At 47.8% G+C, this 26,452-nt stretch overlaps 2 protein-coding genes across 6 annotated transcripts in view; one reads left to right on the top strand and one right to left on the bottom strand.

The window, feature by feature from the left end:
* Nucleotides 1–17,362, top strand: part of Herc1 (HECT and RLD domain containing E3 ubiquitin protein ligase family member 1) — a 163,842-nt gene extending 146,480 nt beyond the window's left edge. For all 4 annotated transcript variants that reach the window (XM_060384853.1, XM_060384852.1, XM_060384850.1 and 1 more), the window contains 11 exons: nt 54–156; nt 2,388–2,557; nt 3,639–3,777; nt 6,345–6,514; nt 7,609–7,778; nt 7,991–8,156; nt 9,067–9,143; nt 10,525–10,777; nt 11,221–11,373; nt 13,545–13,850; nt 16,723–17,362. In XM_060384853.1, the coding sequence (XP_060240836.1) occupies nt 54–156; nt 2,388–2,557; nt 3,639–3,777; nt 6,345–6,514; nt 7,609–7,778; nt 7,991–8,156; nt 9,067–9,143; nt 10,525–10,777; nt 11,221–11,373; nt 13,545–13,850; nt 16,723–16,908 (1,893 nt within the window). In that variant the 3' untranslated portion in view covers nt 16,909–17,362. The remainder of the gene's footprint in view (nt 1–53; nt 157–2,387; nt 2,558–3,638; nt 3,778–6,344; nt 6,515–7,608; nt 7,779–7,990; nt 8,157–9,066; nt 9,144–10,524; nt 10,778–11,220; nt 11,374–13,544; nt 13,851–16,722) is intronic.
* Nucleotides 17,363–18,192: 830 nt separating this feature from the next.
* Fbxl22 (F-box and leucine rich repeat protein 22) lies at nt 18,193–25,008 on the bottom strand. 2 transcript variants are annotated; one of them, XR_009592239.1, is made up of 3 exons: nt 23,223–25,008; nt 20,221–21,101; nt 18,193–19,322 (listed from the first exon to the last, which is right to left on the bottom strand). XR_009592239.1 is itself a non-coding variant. In XM_021638326.2 (2 exons), exons 1-2 carry the CDS (start codon nt 23,639–23,641, stop codon nt 20,720–20,722), a joined length of 801 nt encoding a protein of 266 aa, XP_021494001.1. In that variant the 5' UTR covers nt 23,642–25,008; the 3' UTR covers nt 18,193–20,719. The 2 variants fall into 2 exon arrangements, 1 of the variants encoding a protein (XP_021494001.1); XM_021638326.2 differs by having other exon boundaries at nt 18,193–21,101.
* Between the last annotated feature and the right edge of the window lie 1,444 nt (nt 25,009–26,452).

Here is a 26,452-nt window from a genome sequence, read left to right as displayed (position 1 = left end):
TGGTTTATTTGTTTTTTCCTCCTGAACATATGCCTTATACTTTTATTTTACAGAAAGTTGATGTCCTTTGTGGAATTGGAATTAAAAAGGTTGCTTGTGGAACCCAGTTTTCTGTGGCTGTGACCAAGGATGGTCATGTGTATACTTTTGGTCAAGGTATATTCTAGACTATATTACTTTCTGTACGTGTGTATTACAAAAAACAAAAACATTTGCCTTCTTGGTTTATAGAGTTCTCTGAGTGGTGTTTACCACGTGACCCTTGTTTATTTGCTACTTTCTGCTCCTATTTGATGAATTTTGTTTCAAGAACAAACTTCCCTCCATTAAGTCTCATGAGAGATCCCTCACTCTTGCTGGAAGAACCCTTGCCAAGAGTTCTCCCTCCTCTTCTCTGCTGCTGGCAGGCTGTAGAGACTGGGAGATGAGTGTGGATGGTGGAGAGGTGAAGAAGTAAACTGAGTCCTTGAGTAAGGAATGAGCTGGCTCAGGAGAGAAAGAGCTTAACTTTAGTCATTGTGTTAGTTTGCTTTTTCTTCACTGTGACAATGGAACAAAGATTGTTTTGTTTCATGGATTTAGATGTTTCAGTCTGTAGTTTTGTGGTTCCATTGCTTCTGGATTCGTGAAGAAGCAGCTTCTCTTGGGAGAAGAGAATAGCCGAACAAAGCTATTCACCTCCTGTGACTAGCTACACATCATGGGGTTCACACTGATCCTGACTCTAGTTCCAGGGATTCAACATCCTCCTCTAGTCTCTGTAGGCATCAGGCAGAGAAAGAGGAAGAGGAAAGGCTGGAGACAAGATACATCCTTCAGGGGCTGGAAAGACGGCTCAGTGGTTAAGAACACTGGCTACTCTTCCAGAGGTCCTGAGTTTAATTCCCAGCAACCAAATGGTGGCTCACAGCCATCTATGATATGATCTGATGCCCTCTGCTGGCATGCAGGTGTGCACTCATCTGTATACATAAATAAATCTTTAAAAAAAAAAAAAAATCCTTCAAATACATACCTCCAGGCTGGCAAGATGGCTCCATCTGTAAAGACACTTGCTGCCAAACATGAGACCCGAGTTCCTTCCCAGAATTCACAGGGTGGAAAAAAGGGAAAATTGTCTTCCGACCTTTATGTACATAGTATGGCCTGTATCTGTGCACACACAGGAAGAGAAAAAGAAGGAGGAGGAAAAGCAGCAAATGAATAAGGGGCTGGAAATATGAGTCAGTGGTTAATAGCACTTGCTGCTTTTATAGAGGACCTGGCTTTGGTTCCAAGCACACACATCCTGTGGTTCATACCCATGCCTAACTCTAATTCCAGGGGATTCAACACCTTTCTCTGTGGGCTCTAAGCATGCATGTAGGTACTCACACACATATATAATGAAAATAAATAATATTTTTAAATGAATAAATGTAAGGAGAAATGAAGAATGATATGCCTCTAATTACCACTTCTTCCAACCAGGTCTCACCTCCTAGTAACCATTCAGCTGTGGAAGAATCCACTGATGAAGTTAACATCCTCTTAGTAGCACTATTAGTTTGGGGCCACAGCTTAAACACATGAGATTTTTAGGACCATTTTATGTTCAAATCGTAATCACCATATGGGCCCTTCTGTTCTAGATATGTGTTGGAGATATCCAGCAGGTTGAATTTGAGCTGGGACTCCAGAAGAATTGGATGTGCATTTCTAGTTTAGGACATTGATTACATAGTGGCTGAACTTTAGTCATTTGATTTAAGAAGCCCAGAGATCATGTGAAGAGTAGAGTAGAATTCTAGGGAGTATTAGAGCAGGCGGTTTTTAGTAGTGTATTGGCGAGATTGGAAGAGTCTATGGGGAACCGGGGAAAGCTCAGGACATATAATCAGATAGCTGCAGGTCATTCCATGAGCCAGCGTCTGAGAGGCCATTGCAGCAAGCAGGCAGGAGCTCACTCATGGTTTTGAGGAACAGTTTTAGGGCAGCTGTGCAAGTGGAAGTCAGGTGCCATGCCTAATGGGCCTAGAGGATATTGGTTAAGAGAGACGTAGGAGAGAAATTTGAGGCTAAGACAGGTTGAATGGCATAAGAATGCAAGAGTCTTGAAGGCCTTGTTGGACATGTGCCTGTCCTTTTCATATTGAAAAGCGTCTTGGCTTAAAATATTGACTTTAGTCTTGATTTTTTTTTTTTTAATAAATAAAAAGACTAACATTTCATTCAGGAATAGCCTCAGACTTTTTATTTAAAGTCTGGTATGTTTTTCTGGAATAGCAGGTTTTGCCCCAGTGAGTTATGTACGTCATTGCCATTCTAACACAAAAAGTTAATGGCCTGTTACAAAACACAGACTTCAAGGTGCCCAATCCATAATGCTTCCTCTTGCTGCCCTGCAGACCGCCTGATAGGCTTGCCGGAGGGTCGCGCCCGGAACCACAATCGGCCCCAGCAGATCCCTGTCTTAGCTGGAGTGGCCATCGCAGATGTGGCGGCCGGAGCCGAGCACACGCTTGCTTTAGCATCAACTGGGGATGTTTACGCCTGGGGGAGCAATTCAGAAGGGCAGGTGAGTGTCCTGTTTGCTGCTCTCGCACGCTCCAGAAATATGACAGTGTTACTTACTTGCAAGAATATCTTTATATTCTCTAATATTAGTGTCCACACTGTACCTTTAATCCCAGGAGGCAGAGGCAGGCAGATCTCTGTGAGCTCAAGGCCAGCCTGGCCTACAGAGATAGTTCCAGAACAGTCAGGGCTACACAAAGAAATCCTGTCTTAGAAAAGCAAAAAAGCAGCAGCAGCAGCAGCAGTGTCCAGAGAATTTTTTGCTTGTGCAGGAAATCTCGTCATCCCCAGTAGTCACAAGAGTGAAGGCAGGAATGGAAGTGAAGAAAATGTGAAAAGACTACAGGGTTATGTGCGTAGGTCTTCTGGGTATGAAGAGAAAGACTTCGGTAGATGTCTGAGATAGGTGCTTCTACAGGAGTTTTCAGCCACAGGCAGAGCCATCCTCGCTCCTGCCATAATCTCAGATCTGACTGCCCACAGAATCAGAGACCCTGCTGTTCAAGGTCAGTTATTCACAGCAGCCTCGATGAGCATTCTCCTCGTAACTGCAGACCAGGAAGTCGCTTGTCATTGTGGTTGCAGTAATCTTGATGAGAGAATTAATGGTGACAAGATCTTCCCTGCTGCTGAATACTTAGCTGCCAAGAACAGAGACCTGGAGTCTGTGTATATTTTATATCTGTATATTGTTACTCAGAAGCCAGTGTGCTTTACATAAGAGCTCTGTAGATCCTTCTCTTTTCACTTTCCAAGAACTCATACCGTTTCCAGAAGTGAAATCCAAGAGAGTGAGCAGTTGTTAAGAATGATCTGTAAGTTTGGACAGGCCCTGTTGCCCTTGTTTTTAGGAGACAGTCTAGTCTGTGAGGACTACTATGATAGAGGGGGGGAATATATATATATGTGTGAAGTAAATTCCATATATATATATATACATATATATACATATATACATATATATATACATGCATATATATATGGAATTTACTTCATTATTGATGTTGGTGTGTAACACAGATGTTAATAGGTTATATTGGCTTGAGCTCTGTCTCTTCAGTCTCTGTGCATTTGTCTTTTAGCTTGGCCTAGGCCATACCAACCATGTCCGAGAACCAACCCTGGTAACAGTTCTGCAAGGGAAAAACATTCGTCAGATTTCAGCGGGCCGGTGCCACAGTGCTGCATGGACAGCGCCACCTGTCCCACCGAGAGCACCAGGTGAGAGACAGGCCAAGCAGTGCCTCGGTGCACTCTGCTGGCAGTTCTGACTGCATCCAGCATCTGTCTGAAACTGTCAAGGCTTCTGAAGTATTCTTTGTGCTATAAACACTATACATTAGGCATTTTTCCTACAGATTTCAGTGTATAGCAAAGATTCCTGCCCTCTCTTTTTCTCTTTCTCTAGTCCCCCAAAAAAATCAGTATTTTTTTAGGCAAGCAAAGATTATTGTTAGAACATCTACTAAATATGTGTGTGTATATACATTTAAAAGATTTTTTTTTTTTTTTTTTTTTTGGCTTTTCTTGGAGACAGGGTTTCTCTATGTAGTCTTGGCTGTCCAGGATTCAGGCTGGCCTCTGCAGCCATCGTCTGCCTCTGTCAACCTGAGTGCTGGGATTAAAAGCATGCACCTTTATAAATAAAGGTGCATATAGATAAAAAGGTAACAAATAAAACTGGCCATGGTGATCCACCTTTAATCCCAGGGAGACAGAAGCAAGGGGATCTGTGTGAATTCCAGTCCAGCTTCACTTACATAGTGAGTTCAAGGACAGCTAGGGATGGTAGGGAAACCTTGCCAAAAAACACCAACAAAAAGGTGACAGTTGTTTTATAAGGTTTTTTTATTGAAAAGATAAAGAGCTCTGAGGTGAACTGGGCAATGGTGGCACACTCCCTTAATCCCAGCATTCAGGAGACAGAGAGGCAGGTGAGTCTCTAAGTTTGAGGCCAGCCTACTCTACAAAGTGAGTTCTAGGACAGCCAGGACTACACAGAGAAACCCTGACTCAAAAAACTTAAAATATGACGCTGAGGTGTCATATCCCTCACTCCATTAGCTATTTGAAATAAGATGTCTATTCAGTGATGCAGTACAAGTCTAGTTAGTGCCATTTTATTCCATTGCAGAATGTGAATAGTAGCTGTTCTAGCTTTAAAATTTTTTTAAATATTACAAAATCATTACAGTCATTTAAAAAAAAAAGACTTAAAAATATAAGGTAGGGCTGAGGACATAGCTCAGTCAGTAAGGTAATTACCATACAAGCATAAAGACTCGTTTGAGCCCAAACACCCACATTAAAAAAAAAAAAAAAAAAAAAAAAACCCGAGTGTGTTGGCACAAGTTTGTAAACCCAGTTCTGAGGAAGCAAAGACAGGCAAACCCCAGGGCTCACTGGCCAGCCTTCCCTGTTCAGCAAGCTCCAGGCCAATGGAAGAAGATCTTATCTCCAAAAACGAGGTGGATGGTCATTCTGGGGAATGACCTCTGACTTAATACATAGCCACACACACAAAAACTTATGCATAAAAGACAGGCAGATCTTTTTGAGTTAAAGGCCAGCCTGGCCTACAGAGTGAGTTCCAGGACAGTCAAAGCTACACAGAGAGAACCTGTCTCAAAAAAACCCAAACCAAACCAAACATAGGCATAATTGTTTCCCTAATAAAGCCTCTGATTGTCTGTATCTTCTGTTTCCCTCAATGCAGCCATTTCTTTAATTGTGGCATTCTTCAGTAGTTGCCATATTTGTGTTACTGCTTGTCCACACCCTCATCCACCTTTTGCTAGCCTCTGGTGAAGCCATGTGTGGTTGCCCTTAGAGTTCTCTTCCGTTTTTCTTACCTCCCTACTTCACGACAAGTTCTTGGGGAATACTTCTTGGAGAGATTATTTTCTTAAGGGCTGTCACGGAGATTAGCAGCCAGCAAGAGGTGAACACCTGGTCCTAATTTGCAGCATGCATTAAGATGAAATTGACAGTAGGAAAGGAAGAATTTATCCCCTACCTCAACTATTATTGTCTCTTTATTCAAACAGAAATTGCTAAAGGAGAAAAGACTGGGTTTCCTGTGTTGTTTGTTTGAGGCTTTTTTTGTTTGGTTTTAATTTTTTATTTGTTCTGTTTCATTGTTTTGGATTTTTGAAATGGTCTCATGTAATTCAGGATAACCCTAAACTTCCCATGTAGCTGAGAGTGATCTTGAACTTACGATGTTTGTTTTTTTAAGTTTTAAGGATCAGTACTGTCCTAGTCAGGGTTTTACTGCTTTGGAGACACCATATCATGGCAGCTCTTATAAAAGAAATGTGTCTTGCTTATAGTTTTAGAGGTTTAGTCCATTATCATGGTGGCACACAGGAAGACATGGTACTGGAGAAGTAACTGAGAGTTGTGTATCAGGATCCGCAGGCAGCTGGAGAAAGAGACTCTGGCCATGGAATGGGCTTTTTGAAAACTAAAAGCCAACCCCCAGTGACACGCTTCCAAATAGTGCTACACACTGGTGACCAGATATTAAAATCTATGAGCCTTTGGGGGTTATTGTCATTCAAACCACAACAAGTACTAAAGCATCTAGAAAATTAGGATGAATTAATGGGTAGGGGAATAGATATCCATGTAGAATATGTAAATATAGTAAAATATTAATATAGAATGTAGGTAGTGAGATTGGGTGTCCATTTAGTGATTATTCTGTGTTCTGTGTGAAAGTTTTCAAAATACTCAGAATTGAAACACTGTGTTTTTCTTCACAAGTGCTTCTGTGCTTTGGGCAGGTGTGTCGGTGCCTCTCCAGCTGGGCCTGCCTGATGCAGTGCCCCCGCAGTACGGGGCACTGAGGGAGGTGAGCATTCACACCGTGCGGGCTAGGCTCCGGCTGCTTTACCACTTCTCTGACCTCATGTACTCATCATGGCGGCTACTGAATCTCAGCCCCAACAACCAGGTAAAGTGCTGGGTTGGGAAGGGGTGCCCATGACGTGCTTTCCGGGTCCCAGGCCCTTTCTGCCTTTGAAAACTTCTCTCATGGCTAACCTGTTATGCTCTGTGACTCAAGGAGAACAGGAAGAACAGATGTAATTCCATTTTATTGCTGATTTGTGAGCAAGTGTGTGAACAGAAAGTGTTTTGATTTGTTTAAAACCGGAGGAAGCATGGGTGACTGAACATGTCTTATCTCCTGCCCAGCTAATTCATGATGTTAAGTGGATGGTGTGTGGCCAAAACGTTAGGGGTTTTCCTAGCCTTCTCAAGGAGGCTGGATTGCATCCCTAGACCTGGAAAAAGAATGGGGGAAAAAATCTAAATACACAGTGCTGCTAGGATCATAGTAAAGGGTACCAAAGAATCAGGTCAGCTGAGAAGTTTAGAAGACTTCCTTCTCTTCACAAAGGACCGTTCTCAATCTAGTAAAGGAAAGTTGGGGAAATAAAGTAAATTTGGCTAATTTGTCTTTATAAAATGGTCCCACAATTTAAGAAGAAAGCGAATGAGGTTATTTAATAAGTAAGCATGTCTTCCAAAATGTGTATCAGTTTGTAAAACTCTCAGTCAGAAACCTTTGGATCATCAGTTAGGAGAGAAAGGTAAAGACTTGACGTCTCTTATACACAGGAACAGACAGGCAGCAGGATGCTCTGCTGTACTAGATTGCCAACAAGCTGGTTCTAGTTAAGTGAGAAATGTCTGATACAAAGCCATGTGAGAAAAGGAGCTAAGAAACATCTAAATAGTTTCTCACATTGTTGAGGATGTACGTGTACATGCCCAGATTGAAAGGCAGTGCAGGGCGTCAATGGTGCTATCTCTGTGTGGATGGATTATGGATGATTTTATACCCTGTCTGTATTTTTCCTTTTCTTTATTTTCTAAGGCTTAAAAAATATTAATCACATTTTATCATTTTTTAAATTTACTAATTGCAACTGATGTTCAGATCTGTGCTGTTATAGGACATTTCAGAAAGAAATTATATCTAAGAGTGCTATTTCTTTGAAGTCTTGTGTTATGCCATCTTTGATCTCTTCATGTTGTCTACAGAGCAGCACCTCTCATTACAATGCTGGAACCTGGGGCATCGTACAGGGACAACTGCGGCCTCTGTTAGCTCCGAGAGTCTACACGCTGCCCATGGTGCGCTCCATAGGGAAGACCATGGTTCAAGGCAAAAATTATGGGCCTCAAATTACTGTAAAGAGAATATCAACCAGGTAGGTGGTGTGTGTTTCTCCAACCAGCTAGAATTGTTTAGAAATCAGTTAACGCATCTCTGTGCGCTAGCTTCTCCAGTTCTAAAGGGCAGCGACAACGCTCACATGTCCATTCATAACGAAAAGATGCCACCAAGGATCTCTGTGATAATCTGTGGAGCAGAAGAGTTGTGTTAACATTATTTCTAATGGGTTTTGTTGTTGTTGTTTAGAGGTCGGAAGTGTAAGCCCATCTTTGTTCAAATAGCGAGACAAGTGGTAAAGCTAAATGCATCAGACCTCCGTCTACCCTCCCGAGCATGGAAGGTTAAACTGGTTGGAGAAGGGGCTGATGATGCTGGAGGAGTGTTTGATGACACCATCACAGAGATGTGCCAGGTACCTGCATGGGCATCCCTCCTGAAAACTCTGTTAATGGTGTTTGATATCCAGTGCTTGTCAGTTCAGCATGGCTGCATCTGTGAGTCTGTGTTTCCCCTGCTAGTGCTGTGCAGCAGCCTGTGGTGAGTTCAGGAAGTGTTTTGTGGAGATACCTTAGCATATCAAGGTCATTGACTTTTCCCTTCCAGCATCAGGTGTGCAGGAGTAGAAAGAACAGTGGTGACACCAAGTGCACCAAGTAGGAGACCGATCCAGGACCACTGTGTGCTTTAGAGCAGAGTGGGCCACCAGGCTCCAGAATAGAAAATGTGTGTTAAAGAGTTCAAACAGGGGCTGGGAGCTACCACCGTGATTAAGAACACCTTGTGCTCTTCCAGAGAACCTACAGTAGTAGGTTCTCAGCACTACTCTCTACTCCAGAGGATTCAGTGCTCTCATTCTGGTCGTATGTGGCAGACAAAAATGCAGACAAAACACCCATACAATTAAATTACGTTCTTTTTGGAGTTAAAGCAATGTTTAAAAAAAAAAAAAAAGTTCTGATTTTAGAAGCCGCATTGGTGGGTTGCTTCAAGATTAGTTCAGTTCCATTAGTTCTGTCCCTGTGGCGTGGGTAACACTTGGCTGTCAGTATTAAGACAGTTTGGAATTTCTCCATACCCTGTTCATAGCTACACCACTGCTCACTATTGGCTTCTCTCATGCTGGTTCTTCATTCTTCTTAAGGTTTCTCCCAGGGAGGACTTCATAATTTTACTTTAAGTTGAAATCACAAAAATAACTAAACTATAGAGATTGCTTTATAAGTTTCCCAAATATCTCCTTTCCAGTATTACCTCCAGTGTAGTTGGTTTGTTCTCTTGATGCATTTGATTGTTATCTCTCAAAAAAAACCCTTTTCCTGCAGGAACTTGAGACTGGTATAGTTGACCTTCTCATACCCTCTCCTAATGCTACTGCAGAAGTCGGTTACAATAGAGACAGGTAAGGTGGGCATGTTTCTCAAATGTCTTAATAATGACAGTTACCTACTGAGTGCTTCCTGTTCTCACTGCTTCACTCATGTTCCTCACTAAATCCTCATTATAACCCCAAGGCAATGCAGCCATCAACCCTGTCATGATGGGAAACAGACATTGCCAACCTTGCTCAGTACTAAGGGACAGATTGATGATAATCCCGAGGGAAGAGGACACTCAGGGTCTCTTATGTACCCTTGTGTTTCTCCAGGCTGTGTAGCTTTCTTGTGTCTTGATTCATGTAGAAAGCTTTGCTGACGCCATGTCATGGAGCTACTTGGTCACGATCCACTGCTGTCCTTTCTTTGCAAGTTTAAATGGTTTTCATCTTGCAGTGAAATGATTTCGGAATGTGGGACATTCTTGAGCAGGTGGCTACTAGCCATTTACTGCTCTTCCTTTGTTTCTAAGTATAGCTGGGTGTGGTGGGACATGCCTATAACCTGGGAAGTACAGCTAAGAGGATCATGAGTTTAACATCAGCCTGAGCTTCGTAGCAAGGCTCTGTCTTAAATAGAAACAAAGTATGAGCTGTGGAGATGACTTGGAAAGTAGGTGCACTTAGAAACAAGAGGACCTGAGTTCAAATCTTCAGTACATAAAACCTGGGTGTGGCTGCTTGTGCCTGGAACTCCAGTGCTGGGGGTAGAGACAGGCAGGGTCTGAGCTCAGTGGCTGGCCAACCTAGCCAGGTGAGCTTCACATTTAGTGAGAGATCGAGTCTCAAAAAATGAGGCGAAAGACATGTGTTGTGACACACACCTTTAATCCTCACACAGAGGCAGAGGCAGCCTGATGTCTGTGAGTTGACGCCAGGTTTGTTCACACAGTGACTTTGAAGTCAGCTAGCAGTAATAGACCCCGTCTCAGAAATCTAAGGTGGAGAGCAATAGAGGAAGACACCCAGCATCCTTCTCTGCCCTCCGTACACTCAGAAACCTGCCATGTGCTCAAGCACACACGCACATGCATGTACAAGTGCACACTCTCTCTCACGTGCTCATTCTCACACATATGGACATGCGCTCAGTCTCTCTCTTAAGAGTGAGATTCAGAATGTTGTCCCGATGCTGTCCAAAACAATAGTCATGTAGCTTGGTGAGCACGCACACGTGATTAGAGCAACTAAAGAGCTGCAGGTGAGTGTGCCGTGACGGCACATGCTTACAATTTCCAGCACCTGGAACCAAATGAGGGCCAGTGGGGATGCTTAGACTTTAAACAGCCGAGCGTGCTCAATAACCACTGGACTCAACGGCACAGGCCCAATCTAATGCTCTAACTATGGGGAACGTGTTTCTAATGGGAGGAAGTTTTTGCTAAAAGATTTTACTTTTCTTTCGCAGGTTCCTTTTTAACCCCTCTGCTTGTCTTGATGAACATTTAATGCAGTTTAAGTTCTTGGGAATTTTAATGGGGGTTGCCATTCGTACAAAGAAGCCTCTGGACCTTCACCTGGCCCCTCTGGTGTGGAAACAATTGTGTTGTGTTCCACTTACCCTCGAGGACCTGGAGGAGGTGGATCTGCTCTATGTGCAGACCCTTAACAGCATCCTTCACATTGAAGACAGCGGCATTACTGAAGAGAGTTTCCATGAGGTAAACCTGCCACATCTGACTTCCTGTGTGCACCGATCAGTGTTCAGGGTAGAGGCAGAAGCTGTCTTCCTCTTTCTGTCAGCCTGACCGGGTAGCTCAGCCTTAGTGGCCCAGGTCGCTGCTAATGTGGAGACCTGGCTCCAGCCTCCAGCTTCTGCTCCTTCCACTTTAACAACTTTTCTGCATGTCAGAGTAGACAACCAGGTGCACCAAGAGGAGAGGGAGGCCTAGGTAGCTGGAACATAACAGACTTGGTTTGGTACAAAGATGTGCCTCTTTTTACCTGTAGCAGACGAGCCAGCGTGGTCTTGAGCAGGCAGACCTGCCTGGCCTGCCTTGTTTTTGGTACTAAAGCCTTGACTTTTTTACAGTTTTGTGTGAGAGCTGTGCCTTTTGTTATCCTCTCTACCATGTAATAAAATTTCTTATTTTTCTTTTCTCAGATGATTCCTCTTGATTCTTTTGTTGGCCAGAGTGCTGATGGTAAAATGGTTCCCATAATCCCTGGAGGAAATAGTATCCCGCTCACATTTTCCAATAGAAAGGAATACGTGGAGAGGGCCATTGAGTATCGGCTTCATGAGATGGACCGGCAGGTGAGATGAAACCTCATGCAGGAAGTGGCCTGGGATGCTTCAGTTTGTCTAGACCAGAACTCACTGGTTACAGCCAGATGTGGGCATTACTTGCCATGTACGCATAGATTCACTTGTATCTCTATTTCAGACCTTATCCAGAGACTTCTTAGGTCATGTCTCCCAACCCCCATCCTTAAATCAGCTCTGAATTGATCATTGCTGTATGAGGCTGAGTTCTCACCCCAGCATCGAGATCCTGACTCCTCACTCCTCCTCACGTACCTGGCCCATATTTCTTACAACTATCCCATCTAGTGCCTGCTCCAGCTAGGTCAGTCAGTCCTACAAATGGTCTTTTGTCTGCATGTGTAAGAGGGTCAGATTCCCAGGAACAGGAGTTATAGACAGCTGTGACCTGCCATGTGGGTGCTGAGAATTGAACCTGGGTCCTCTGGAAGAGCAGCCAGTGCTATTAACTGCTGAGCCATCTCTCTAGGCCCTTACATGGTCATAAAGCCTCATAAGAGCCTCTTTCCTTCTCCTGATGCGGACCTGCGAGTCGCAGCTAGGAGTTGCACCTCTTTCCACAGTCCTGCTTCACTGTGCAGGCCCTCAGCTTGTCTCATAGTTGTGTGTATGTGGTGGCCTGAGGATGCTTGGGGCTTGTTTCTTCAGTCAGCCTGAAAGGCTGCACCTGAGGAGTATCTTCTATTTCATTTGTGTTCTCCTTGCTCTGTCCTGAAATAAGCATTGAGTTAATCATGGGAATAGGAATAAGTGACCACAGGAGATGATAGTATGTCAGAGTTGGTTCTTTCCATAAGATCATTCATAGTTTCAATGTTTTATCTTAAGGTTATTTGGGTCCTTTTTAGCTCTGGATCTAGGCTCTGAGGATACCAAAGTACAGTTACTTAACGTTCCATACTTCTCACTCCTGGTCCTTCCTTGAGTTTGACTTTGGGGCCGGTTCAGTCATTAAACTGTTTTCTTTAGTTTAGCAAAGGTTCAGTGTCAGAGCCAAAGCAGTAAGGGTTATCGTGAGCACCTCACAGAAGCACAGAACCTAGAGAAAATAAGAATGGCCCCACCACAGGCCTCCCTGCAGGCAGGTTCTGCTGACCTTCCCTCTGAGCTCCTGACACCCACTGTCCTCATTCCTCTCAGTGAATTGGCCCCTTCCACTTTCACTTTCGCCTCATCTTTTAAAATTGAATGTTCTTCCTGTGATTGTCCCCAGTCATCTCCTTGCTTCCTCCAAGCAGCCAGCCTCACACCTTAGTATCATGCTGCTTACAAACAGCTCTTTTTTTTTTTTTTTCTATCTTACTGGCCTTGGTGGCTTACTTTTAATAGTCTGTAGCGGATTATGCCCCTTATTACCTCAGAGATGCTGTGGGCAGTCCCTCAGCCCAGGCACAGTAACCATAGCACCACTTACAGCCCCAAGGGTGGAGCTCCTGACTGGGGGCTTGTATTTCTCCTTTTTTTTTTTTTTTTTTTAAATAAATGGTTTGAGGTTGGCCTAAAAAGAAATATTTGAAGTAGGGTTGCCTTCCTGTACCACAGAGGCAGAGAACTGGAGTTTCTTCCTCTGTTCTGCAGCTACCCAGCTGCCCTGTGCTCTGAGAACAGAAACAGGACGGCTCTAGTGGTGCTGACACTGCCAGATCATTTGTCATTACTCATGGCGAACAATATTTACCTCATTTTTCATGTGAGAAAATTCAAATGATAGTAAGTGGTGGATGCCAGATGTTCTGACTAAATTGTGTGCGTTTATTGACTTTCTATTGTACATTCTTTATGCTTTTCAAGAACTGTTTTTCAGTGGACACAGTTTTTACAAGAATATCCACCTATACCCTACCAGTCCTTAAGAGGTGCTTACGTGGATGAGGAGGTAGAACAGTCACACAACACACTGAACAGCATGGGGCTCCCTGTGACTAGAAACATGAGTGTGGGCCCCTGAAGAAGGCCCCAGGCACTAAAGTTTTGCAGGGAGTGAAGGCAGGCTCCTATGTTGACTTTGAATTGAGACTGGAAGGAAGGTAAGAGGCTCAGAGCAGGGTGGAACTCAGGCAAGGGTGGCCCTGGCCACAGGACTTACACCTAGAATGGACAGGTGGTCATGATAAGTATCTCTCCACACAACAAACGTATTAAAATGGACAACCTCATGACAGGTGGCTGCAGTTCGAGAAGGGATGTCCTGGATTGTCCCTGTGCCATTGCTGTCCCTCCTCACGGCCAAACAGCTGGAACAGATGGTGTGCGGGATGCCTGAGATCTGTGTGGAAGTCCTGAAGAAGGTGGTACGCTACCGCGAGGTAGATGAGCAGCACCAGCTGGTGCAGTGGCTGTGGCGCACGCTGGAGGAGTTCTCCAATGAGGAGAGGGTGCTCTTCATGCGCTTTGTGTCTGGGCGCTCCCGGCTGCCAGCCAACACCGCCGACATCTCCCAGAGGTTTCAGATCATGAAGGTCGATAGGGTAAGTAGGCAGTTTTCCTTCCTTGCTTAAAATCTGTTCGCTTTTCCCCCTCTTTTATTGCTTGCCTGCTAGGGAAATGGAAGTCTAACCTCCCCAGAAGGCCTACCTGTTCAGGCTTTAGCTCTTGGGATTCATAACACATCTAAAACCGTGATGCATCAGACTTGAACTTCACTTAGTGGTGGTGAATAAAGGGCCTGCGTAGATGTGGAAAGCATGTTGCCACAAGCACCCTTCCCTCGTCTTGCATTAGATCTGAGTGGGCAAGGGGTCCTCAGGTGTCCCTGACTCTCAGGCCCCAATGCCTTTTCCATGTGTAACTTGCTTGCAGGGTCCAGTCTTGTTTGGTGTACAGGCAGTAGTGGCGGCCGACCATGCCACCATAGGAGGTGGGTGCACAGGGTAGTGGCCCTAGCTGCAGATCCCCAGCCTGGTTGCATTTTGAAGGTGGCTTAGGAATAAACAAGCTTGGAATCCGAAGCCCACATTGCAGTCCAGAGCCATCTTTCTAAGTATGCTACTGGCTGTGCCTCTCTCCTTGTAGACCTTTCAGGGATCCTGGACTGACCCCAGGGTAAATGCTGCTAGCCTTCCCCACAGTCAGACCGCTGCCCCACCCTGCGTTCTGGTCATAATGGGCTTCTGCCTGTCTCTGCAGCACGTTGTGCGCTTTCTGCTTTGGAGCCTGCACATAGCGAATCCTCTCCTTCATGCCCCTTCCACCTGTGCCTAGCAGGCACTCTGGAATTCTTTCCTGTGCTTTCTGCCTGGCCTCCTCTTGACCTCCACCCTCTGGCACAGCACTTAGGGTAGCTCTGTCCTCTTTCCTCAGCCATAACCCTTTCTCTTTCCCTGTGTGTGGGCAGTCCTTTGAGCGGGTGAATGGGGTCTGGTGAGGAAAACAAGATGCTACCTGCAGCGCTTTGCTCAGTGTTAGCGTCTGCCCTGTGTTCTTCCAGGCGCCCGCTGCTCCTGGCGGCTGCTCTAGACTGGAGGCTCTCCACCTTCCGGGGGCTGCGGTCCTTCAGTACGGTCCCTCGCGCTGTGGGGACCCTCTCATTTTACCCAACCTTAAAATTACTTTGTTGCCACTTCATAACTTTAATCTTACTACTGTTATGAATCATAATGTAAATATCTGATATACAACCACTGTGAAAACGTCGCTTGACTCTGAAAGGGATCACGACCCACATGTTGAGAACCATTCACATAGACAGAGCTCTGCCTCCTGCAGCCCCCAGCTGGAGCTCTGCTCCTGGCCGTGGCCTAGGCTCCCTGGGACTGCTGTGCTGGGGGAGGGCTATGAAAAGAGTCGTTCCATGCATTTCCTGCATGACTAGCCAAAAACTATAAGCTGTCAATCTGTTTTGTTGTTGCACAGTGAAGTGGGAAGGAGGTAATAGCTCCTTTCCATTCAGTTCTGGAAATGATCCTTGCCTTGAATGTGCCCAGACTACCCAGCCACCTCACTAATCTCCTGCCTCAGTAAATTGCCCACTGGGGGTCTATCTTTTGTGGCTCTTAGATCACTTCTCTAGTGTCCACATTTAGGTACTCTGAGCAGTCTAGTGACCTTCCCTTCCTCACTGTCCTCAGCTTCTCTGCCCGTATCTCTGTCATCAGCGGCTCCCACACCTGGAGGGTGCAGATCCCCCCCACCCCTGCTGAAATGTAGCCTGGCTTGGGGGAACTCTGAGGAGAAGCACTGATTCAAAAAAATGCCAAGCTAGGGAGAGAGGGCAGGGCTAAGGATGTGGCCAGTAGGGAGCGCTTCCTGGCCCTCACAACCCAGCCCTGGAAGGAGAGAAACATTTACTATTACATATCACATAGCCAGCTGTGCACACTGTGATCCCAGTACCAAAGGAGGACTCACACTAGGGCCAGCCTGAGCTACATAACGAACCCTAAAAGAAGAAATTACATAAGATCATTACTGTCCTTGCAAATAGTTTAGAATATGGTTGTTAGCAGGGAGGGCGGGAGAAGATGTTTAACATGCTGTCTAGCAGAAGCCATTTTCAGTTGTGTATTTTAAAAATTTGTCTTTAAAAGGTGGGCATAGTTCCAGCACTCCTTTAGTTTCAGTGCTTGGGAGGCAGAGGCAGAGGCAGAGGCAGGCAGATCTTTGTGAGTTCCAAGCCAGCCAGATTTTATAGTGAGACGCCATGTGGGTTTTGTTTTGTTTTGTTTTGTTTTTCCCCTTTTAGGCTTTTTTTTTAAACTAAATTTTAAAAAACCAGCTTTCCAAGCTGGGTGGTGTTTGTATACACCTTTAATTCCAGCACTCAGGAGACAGAAGGTCGATCTCTTTGAGTCCAAGGCCAGTCTGGTCTGCAGAGCGAGTTTCAGGACATCCGGGTTACACAGAGAAACACTGTGTTGAAAAAAACAAAACAAAGCAAACAAAAAGCCCAGCTTTCCACACACATTCCTGATGACAGTTAGCTAAGGCACAGCCTGGGCCTCGCTGTTTCTCCTCACCAGCTGTGAGCAGCAGAGAAGTGTGCAGACTGTGTACAGCAGAGTGCGCTTGAAAGTGCCCTCTTTGGAGCACCCCGTCATGCTGTCTGTGCCTTTGGTGGACAGGAGGGCACTGTCACCGTGCTCTTCCCCTCTGCCGTGTTCTGTGCAGTGTTCCCCAAGTCCAAGAGCCCAGCACTTCCCACCACAGGCCACTGGAAGTGGAAAGGACTGTAGATCCCATGTGCTTTCTGCTAAGACCTAATCTCCGCTTCCAAGTAAATCAGCCAGGTGGTCCCAGCCTAGGCAGAAGCGCTCTCCTGCCTTGGGGAGGGTGGTAGTGAGCAGCCCCGTGCTCCCTGGACTGGCACCGCACTCAGTAATTGCTCTCTCTGTCCCTTCACAGCCTTACGACAGTCTGCCTACCTCACAGACCTGCTTCTTCCAGCTGAGGCTGCCCCCCTATTCCAGCCAGCTGGTCATGGCCGAGCGCCTGCGGTATGCCATTAACAACTGCCGTTCAATTGACATGGACAACTACATGCTCTCGAGGAACGTGGACAACGCTGAGGGCTCTGACACTGACTACTGACTGATGAGGGTGCCGTCACCCGCCTCTCTCCATAATGCTCACTTGCGATTTGATGTTTGACTTTTATGGTAACTGCATAGATGTTGTAGGAACATAAACTGACATAAACAGTGGCCACATTTAGTTACTTCAAATGAAACAAAGAAATTAGATGTTTTTATTTTTCTGTGATTGTACAAAAACAAAAAGCAGAAACAAACTGCTCAGTCAGGTTTCCTTCCCTCTGTATTTTTGGTCACTTTGAGTAAGTTTGCATGGAACCATTTTGGTGCATTGTTAGTTGGGAATGATACATTTTTGTAAGCCCACCCAGTGAACATGAGATTGTACATTGTGTATAATTGTTCATTAGAAAGGACAGTTTTACATGAATATTCATATATTTATTTTGTTTTAGTTTGATTCGCCTGTGCAGGGTTCCTCATGCAGAGAAATAAAGCAGATTCAGGAATCAGTGGGGGCTGCTGTTGTTGATCCAGGGGAGCTTCAGGCGAGGAGTTGAGGTAGACAGGAGCCCAGATGGAACACGTGTGGCTGCCCAGCAGTATCACTTTGATGCTCTTTGGCCCATTCAGAAGCTGGGGCAGGTTTTATCTGAAAGATACTACTGAGGATCATGTGGTGGAGGCCGGGACTTGCATGCTGCCTTCCATTTGTTCTGCTGGCATCTTGGGTCCTGGCTTTGTTCCCTGGCCCTAGAGCAGAGCTTTATGGCACCACCTCTCCTGCTGCAAAGCCTCAGCACACCTGGCGTGAGGCAGCACCTCTGTGCCAGTGAACTGGAGGAGACAGTGAGCTCCGATGGCGGCATGGGACAGCGAGGGGGGAGGGGAAGGTGGTGCAGAAGAGACAGCTGTGCACCTGCAGGGATCACCACGCATCAGTAAGTGGATGAGTGAGTAAATTCATAAGGGTTAGTGTGGGGGTGCAAGGCTGAGAAAGAGTCCCACTTGGTGCTTGAGCCCAGCTCCTGTGGTCATTGGCAGGCGCTCATCTGTGCGTGAGTGTTAGCTGAGTATGTTGGGGAGGGAGGGGCCACCTCACCCTGAGGCTCTTGCTGCAGTATACCAGAAAGAGTTGGAGGCCAGTGGGCAGCTTGTCTCTTTTACTCCCACCAAATGTGTACCACAAGCTGCTTCCTGTGGACTCAAGGCAAAGGTCATTGCCAACAGCCTGCTCCAATAAGGTGTGAGGCAGAGAAATGGGCAGGTAACTGTTAAGAATTTATCAGTAGAAAGGCTGGTGTTTGTCTTTCTGAATCTGAGTGAAAATCCCTGATAAAGCTGAGAAGTCTGACATCATTTTATTGAAGTTTTCATCTGGAATTGGGCCTTAGAGAAAGGATCATGTTTCTGAGGGACATCAGGGGCTTCTAGATAGTGACTAAGCCCTTAACACTGGGCTTGAGCTCGAAAGGCCATGTCTGGGCCTCTGGGCCAGGAGAGCCTAAGAGAATATGCTCGGTGGGGATGAGATTACGGCCCCTTTGACTCCTCTGGGTTTCGTCCTGGTAACAAGCAGTGTTTTCCCTCTTGCTGAGCCGAGAGTGTGCAGCCTGCAGGCTTCAGTTTACTTTAATTGTGGCTCAGACCTTTAACAGTGGCTATGCCCTGCCTGGAGAGGCCAGGAGCACTCTTACCAGGATGGTGCTCAGACCTAATGCACTGTCTCAGCTGGCCCAGAAGAGTTTTCTAATGGGCTTTTACTCCACGCCACCATGCTGTCTCTTGGCTGGAAACCTGCTTGCATTCTTTGCTTCTTGAAGACTAGTATTCCTTGTCTGTGGAGCAACAGCTGGGTCTAAGGGTAGGGATTTGGTTTGCCTTGGTTACATTCACCCCTTAATTGTGTAGGTCCTTAATTGGTGGCCTCATTCATTTAACAAATACTTGCAGATTTATGCCCTTAATCTCAAGAAAACATAAATCCTCTTGCTTTTAAAAAAAAAACAAAAACAAACACACAAAAAAAAAAAAAAAACAAGCTTTCCCATATGTCTATGAAGAAGTGGGTTTGTTCAGGTTCTCCCAGATTGTGACCTTTGCTAGAAGAAGCTGTGTCTGGCAAGGTTGGTATTTGCAAAAAAAAAAAAAAAAAAAAAGTGTTGTACATTGATTGGGAGAGCTTGCAGGAGGGTTTCTCAGGGTAAGGTGGTCTCCCTTTAAAGATCTGGGGAAAGTACTGGGTCACAGGTCAGCACTGCCATAGTAGGATCCAGGAGGCTTCGCTAGTGCAGAAGCTGGTGTGTGTCCCTCCAAGACAGGTTTTGAGCACCACCTCAGACTTTCCCAGGGTCTCTGGGGCCCACCACGTAGGCCCAGGTCTCTGCTGGCCTCAGGCTCCGGCTTGATGAGATCTTTATGCAGTTCCTAGCCAAGACAGTGGGCTGTCTTCTGAAGAAGCTGTGCACTCAGCTTCCTAGCATGAGATTGAAAAGACGGGTTCCAGTGAGGATGTGGTCTGATAAGCCTGTGAAGGCACAGATCAAACCCAAGACCCGTTCCGGTTGTTCTGGTAGCCCCATCTTGCCCCGACTTACCCACTTTCCCTGAAGGTGCCACGCGCTTGCTGAGCCCTGCCTGCTAAGGGGAACATCGTCCTCATGGCTGGGACACTCCCCTGGGTGATCCACTGGGTTCCCCACAGATTAAAAGGCATTACCCTAGACCCGTGTGTTCTCTGATTCTGGGCTAGACACGCCACAGCTTAGAACCTGGCAGCGGCAGGAAAGACACTCAGCAGTCCCCAGGGCCTTGGAGGCTGTGCCTGTGTCTGGCTGGACAGTGTTCAGAGCAACTTCACAGGCCTTCCCTGTGCTTGGTGTTCTGGCTCCTGCTAGCAGGAGGTGACTTCCAAAGGCTCCTTTTGGAGCCTAATCTGTTCTTCACAGCTCCTTCCATCCAGTTCTCCCCTCCTCTCCTCCCAGCCGATCTCATTGCTGTTAACAATCCCAGCCGAGCTCCTAGTCAGGCGCCCTGCAGTTTCTTGGGCTGTAACACTTTACATATGGCTTGCTTGGCTCCCTGGCTCCCTTCGTGGCTCAGGTGTCACCTTCTCCATGAGATTTAGTTGGTGAACCCCTTCTGAGTGCCTCCCCACACCCAGGGTTGCCCGACTCATCCCCTACCCTACCCCCACAAGCCGCCTTCTGTCGCAATTACAGCCTCCACTAGAAGAGAGGCTGCATGGGAACAGAAGAGAATGTCTTTTTCTCGTGTGCTTCCTCCTCATCCCACACCCCAATTTGGGAAACACATTAAGGAGCCCTGTGGGTAGGGATCGGGAAACCATTTCACAGAAAACTGGAAAAACCTGCCTGCGGATAAATGAAGTGGTCTTGGTTACAGCTGCTGGAGGGAGGCGCCCCTCTGAGCTCCCCTCTGGGTTCAATTATCCTGCCTGCCTGTCCCAGGTCCGGCGGGGAGTGGGGGGCGCTGGGTGAACAGAGGGTCCTGACCTTGGGGACGAGTGGACGAAAGTGAGGTTGTCCTGGAAGTCCAGGCTCAGCCAATCTAGGGAATAAAAGTCTCGTTTTTGTGTCAGCACTTAACTACGGCTACTACTTTCATCTTTAAAGGTCATGCATTCTTCCCTTGTGAGAACTATCAGTCATGCAGGGACGGAAGCGAGTTTTCTAGAATGGCTTGTGCACGCTGCTCCGTACGGGCAGGGGCGGCCCCGGAGGTCCTAGCCTCGGGTTCGTTCGGAGGCTCCAGGCCAGCTAGGGCGCACGGGCGCGCGCGGCAGGACACACGGGGGCGGGGCAGACGTTCAAAGACCACCACCCCGCATTTCCCAAGCATTCGCTCCTTCACTCGCGTGCGCGTCCTCCGTAGGAGCCCGTGGAGTGCGGCGGGCACTGTCCCCGGGGCGCGGCCGGGAGAAGCGAGGCGGCGCGCGGCGGCTGGTCGGGGATCATGGTCGCGCTGTGCTCGGCGCTCAGGGTCAGGCGCGGGCGGGCGGCGCGTAGACGGAGCAGGCCGGCGGCGCTCACGTTGCGGCAGAAGTCCACGTGCAGCGTCTGCAGCGCGCGCCCGTGCGCGGCCACGGCCGCCAGCGTGCGGTTGGTAACGCGCGCGCAGTTCTCGAGGCGCAGCGCGCGCAGGCGCGGGCAGCTGAGCAGCAAGCGCGCCAGGCAGTCGTCGGTGACGTGGCCGCAGCCCGAAAGCGTGACGGAGGCCAGGTTGGGGCACCTGCGGGCAGAGGGCGGTGACACGGGGCCGAGGTGCGGCAGGACTCGAGGTCCAACCCAGGAGACGGCTGCCGCGGATCCGAGGGGCCAGGGCTGCGGCCAGGGGCCCCTGTCCCTGAACCTGTGGGATCATGGGTCTCTGGGAGGGACAGCTGTGGACCTTTCCTCCTCCCCGGGCTGAAAGCCATGCGAGGTTGGGGACGGGGGCTGTGGGGTAATGGCTGGTGACTAAAAACCATAGTTTGGAGTCTAGCCTTCAGCTCGGTAGCCTGAAACAGTTGCTTCATCCCCTGGGGCAGCAGCCGGCACCAAGGCAGCTAGAGCCAGGCGGAAGTTGTTTGTAGTGAGACCCGACTATCACTGGCCCAAAGTTTACTTCTGTGTGATAGGTGAATGGGGCCGTGTGTACCCATGCGCTTGTGGTAATTGAGGTCTGAGTGAGCAAAGGCACACAACCCACTTTCTGGAGACCAGGAGGGTCACGTGGCTTCCTCCTGGGAGGTGTCTCCAGTGGGTCTGGGCGTGGTGGTCAAGGAGCTGAATCTGGATGGGAAGGACTGGTTCCTTTCCACACCACCCACCCCTTAGTGCTTTGCCTGCACCTAGCCGGCCCAGCCTATCTCCTGTGCCTGGAAAGATAAAAGTAATTTAAAATATACGGGACTTGGCACCGTTTCACACTGAGCCCATGCCGCCCTCACTGCACGTTCAGTGCTGACCACGTACACCCAGTTTTGTAAATGAAGAGACTGGCCCAGAGTGACTCCCGGGGCTTAACAAGTGGATACTCTGTGGGCAAGATACAGGTACTCACAATGGTTCGAAAGGTGCATTCAGGCCCTCCGCATATTGCCTGATCTGGCCTTAGGTTTTAGACAGAGTGACTAAAGCAGAAGAATCCCCTCACAGCCCCAGCTCGTTTTACCCCTCTCTCTACTGTGTCGTTTCATCCTCTTGGCCTGTGACTGAGAGAATTTTCTCCTTTTGCAGTGAAAGGTGTAAGGCAAACGTTCAAACACTTGGTCTGGGGTCAGCATCGGAACTGGAAACTCGGTGCCCTTCGCACTTGTCCTGACCCTAGGGACCCAGTGCTTAGCAGATACTGTAGTCTGAGGTTGAATCTTGCTGGTCTGGGAGATTAAACCTAGTTATCTTCCAGCAAGAGTGAACCAATGTGGGGTTGTGACACTCCCCTTCCACCCATCACCCTCAATTTTTTTTTTTTTTTTTTTTTTTTGAAGCCTAGTAAAACCCATCAAAATGGCCTGCCCTGGCCTAGTCAAAGCCAAGCCTAAATCCAACTTGGGGAAAAGAGAACAAGGGAGAGGCAGGCCGCTGTAATTTCCTGTTCTGTGGAGACCAGTCAACAGTGGCTGTCAACCTTGGGTGGTAGCAGTGGGCAACCAGCCCAGCTTGTTAGCCTGCAGGGAGCTCCTTCTCCTCAGCAACTGGCAGGGCCATGCTGGCCAAAGCTGTCTTACCTAGGAACGTGTGACCAATCCATTTGGTGGCTCAGCCTGTGCGAGGGAGGGGGCCTTGTCTAAAGGTAAAACGGGATGTTTTCAGGTCATGCTTATGCTAAAAAGGACTTACTTTAGCTCAGATTACAATTTAAGTGGGTGGCAAAACCCTGGGGCTTCTACACTGGATACTGAACACTCTCTCCGAGCACTCTTTTGCCCTTGACAATTGAAATACTCTGTCTGGTACTATGCAAAATGAGTGTTTCTCAGTGGAGATGCTCACTGCTCTCTGCTACCTGCACACTGTGGCTCCTTCCTCATCAGCAGGTCTCAGGCCTTGGTCAAATTAGAAGCCTGGACCAACTGATGTCTCTGAGAGTCCTCTCCCAGGGCTTGACCTTGACCACACTCGCTCAGCTGGACCCAGCCAGCCCTTAGTGGCTGCCAGGAAAGACAGCTGCTCCAAAAATAGAGCCAAGCGAACTCAGTTCCTTTTCACAGCAGCAGCTTCGGGACCTCAGAGACTGAGAGCCGATTTTACCCAACTCTTGGGCACTGTTTGTCTGCCGTGGTCTGAGCCTGAGCCATACTGCTGTTGGGATGTGCTTCCCTGTCGCCCAGGCCTGCAAGGCCACTCTGCTTGGGGCAAGGCGGCCTACCTGTCGCACACCTGCAGGAGGAAGTCGTTCACCAGGCTCTCATGCTGGCTGCAGATGCTCCTCTGGAAGGTGCTCTTGAGCCAGTCCTCGATGCTGCACACCTGCACTCGACTAGAATGCCAGCAGATGGACAGGCTGCGCAGTGCGGGGCTCAGCCGGAAGTTGTCCTTCTTGAGCTCTGCCAGGGAATGGAAGTGTAGCAGGGGCCAGAGGGTGGGGTCCTCAAACACATCTCGGAGCTGGGAGCAGGTCCTGGAGAGGTTCTTCCTGCTGTCCCTGTCCAGGAAGGAGAAGAGGCACAGCAGGCACTCCCGGTTGAGCTGCGTTATGTGCATGGTGAGTGGTGGCCTCACGTGCGTGTGCCCAGCAAGGATCTGACCTGCCTCCTGCCTCCTCCCCAGATCAAGACTGGTGGACATATATGGCTGAGGAATGGTGTTTATTTTTGGCCAACAACTGGTGCTTGGGGTGGGGAGGGCGGATATCAGGACCCAGACTTACACGCACAGCCATCTGTGGTTCGGCCTATGTTCAAAGGGCCTGAAAGTCCTGGCAGAAGAGCGGCCCATAGAAGCTCAAAGTTTCCTTAAAAGGGCTTTCTTTTCCTCTGAGCTGACAGCAGTGTTGAGCACAGAGCTCCTGGCTTTTCCCAGTGTTTTCACTGGAGGTGATTAGCCACAAGAGCGCTGCCTGAGCTTGCAGTCTTTCTGTCTGGCAGGGTGACGGTCAGTTAGCTGTTAGATCTCAGGTTGTCCACGCAGCTCCTTTGCGTGCCCTTCCTAGGAGGGGGCCAGTCCTATCTACCAAATTAAGGGCGGTGACGGGTCCTGAACTGTGAGTGGAATCCAAAGGTTCTTTTCAGTTACTTTAGCTTAGGACATTGACAGTTTGCAGGGAAGGCTGAGCTGTCTTCAAACCTTAGCGCCTTTACTTGGCAAAGGATTTCCTTGGCCCAAATGGCTCTATTTTTACCCTGAACTGTCACAGAAGATTCAGCTGAAGTGTTTTGTTTTAAAAGCTTGTGTATGGGTGTGTGTGTGTATGTTTTCTTGGGCATAATTTCGTTTATCTGTCCCAGATACTGTATTTCCCAAGATTTAAGAGTGGGCAGAGGCAGTTTTCCTCAGTTTCTAATTTTGAACACGGACTAGAGGTGTGAATGACGTAGAGTGCAGTAGAGGTGTAAAGGGACGGAGATGCATGCATGCGGCTCCCGCTGCCCTGCTTTTTAGGAGGGGTGAGGTGTCTGTGGTGAGAAGTGTTGCAGCGCAGCTGAGGGCAGGCACTTCGCGAAGCTGTCAGTACAACACCGTGAGAAACCTAACACCGCTCCAGCTCCCCCTGAAGGACTCCGCAGAGCCCGGAGATGCCCGCCCGCCTTTGCTCTTGCCCACGCAGACTACAGGACCACCCCTACTGTCTGCTGCTCTGTCGTTTCTTAGCTCTCATGGAAACAATCCAGGAGTAAGAGGAAAGAGGGGAGACCTTCCATGCCACTTGCCACGAAACAGCCCAGCTGGTGAGGCGGGACTAGGACGTGATTACAGCTGGAGTGAACACGTCACATGCACAAGGTCTCTTGGCATCGTATGAACTACTAAGCTTTAACGGGAAATTATCTTGGCACAGCCACCACTCACCTGGGGGACTACTGCCCAGTGGTGACAGTCACAGCATGTGCCCCCTTCTCAGGGCTGCCTCTGGACACAGGGGAGCTGTGATGTGGATGTGGAAATAGTTCTTATCTGAGCCTTTGCTGAGCCTGGGCAAGAGGTGACTGCAGCAGTAGAAGGGTCACAGGAGAGTTTGGGGGACTGGGGAGGTTACAGTGGGTTAACATACAAACAGTAAACCAGAGAAGAGAAATAAATCTGAGCAGGTTCCACAGGTGAGACACATGACACTCATTCAGGGCCAGCACATGTGACTGGTTTAATTGCATCATCTGTCGTCACTACACACTGAGTAGAATACAGTGGATAAGCATAGGTTTCTCCACCATGGAGAGAGACTTGTGTTGCCACAACTGTTTCTATCCCCACCTGTGTGGGAGGACTTGAAGTTTCCTGATCCCATAGGCTGACGGGACAGGGTATGCGTGAGGCCCTGCCTCAGCGTAAACTGAGCAAAAAGCTGCATGCGGGCGAGAATGCATGATGTGGAGAAAGCCCTAGACAGCAGAGAAATGAGGTTGTAACAGGTGCAGTAAGGCCACACATTAAAACACAAATAGGAACATTTACATCGTGGGTGTTCAGATGCACAATGCGAATGACTGTAGTCTTGATAGTGCCACTCAGATGATATTAACGTTGAAGTAAAATCAAGCAATAAAGCTGCTATAAAATTCCCAGAGATGTTTCATTCCCCCTGTATGCCAACACAGTTGCCTTCTACTGAGCACTCTCCCCGACACAGGAGTCCAGTCCGCTGCTGCGTCAACCTCAGAGCTGTGACAGCGTCAGCTCTGAGTCCTCACTGTGTAAGCCACCACAGTTGCCCATTCAGAAGCCAACACATAAATTCCAGACGAGCCTGGATTAGCAGGGGCTGTGTGCAAGGTCAGATGAGATTCAAATTCAGGCTTAACTATGTTATCAAGATTCTAATATATTAAAACAAATCATGTGACCCTCAATCTGTGGATCAAACCAATAGAATAATAAAACTGCATATGCCTCTGCCTCATGTAACTCGGCAGTTCCTCAGTGTCCTCCTGCATGGAAATTTAGACCAGTATGCGAGAGAACCCTACGCCCCGTGGAAACGTACTAGCCCTGCACTGTCCTGTACCCAGCACTGGACATATGACTATTGTGACTGAGGAACAAGTTTTCAATTTAACCACATGTGGCCATTGTCCTGACAGATTCAAGTTAGGTTTGTATTAAAGTGCTGATCCCACGTGTAACTTCTGCTCTGAGGGAGGGCACCTAATATTAAAATGGAATTGGGCCATGTCTGCTCCATCAACTTTACACTCACCAAGGAAAGCTACCAAACTTACTTTTCTTTTAATAGGAAAAACAGGATTACTAAAACGTCTACATGAAGTGCATTTTTGTTCTTTGAGGAGGCAAACATGGAACAGGCCATGTTGGAGTTCTGCACTCTGACATGCAGGCTGTCATTACCTCCATCTCCAAACTCAATCACTGGCCTCCAGCATTTGCCACCAGCTGCCTTCTTTAAATAGGCCAAATTTCAATTTGGATTAAACCCAAGTAGCA

Source organism: Meriones unguiculatus, chromosome 6, assembly GCF_030254825.1.
Source record: "Meriones unguiculatus strain TT.TT164.6M chromosome 6, Bangor_MerUng_6.1, whole genome shotgun sequence".
Lineage (NCBI taxonomy): Eukaryota > Metazoa > Chordata > Mammalia > Rodentia > Muridae > Meriones > Meriones unguiculatus.
The sequence above is the reverse complement of the archived record's forward strand: the minus strand, read 5'-3'. Positions and strand labels throughout refer to the sequence as shown.

Excerpts from the sequence above, each read along its gene's own strand:
- Fbxl22 (XM_021638326.2), bottom strand. The coding sequence starts at position 23,641 with ATGTCCACCAGTCTTGATCTGGGGAGGAGGCAGGAGGCAGGTCAGATC. Across the intron at positions 21,102-23,222 it reads CTCCTGCAGGTGTGCGACAG|GTGCCCCAACCTGGCCTCCG; the intron begins GTAGGCCGCCTT and ends CTCTGCCCGCAG.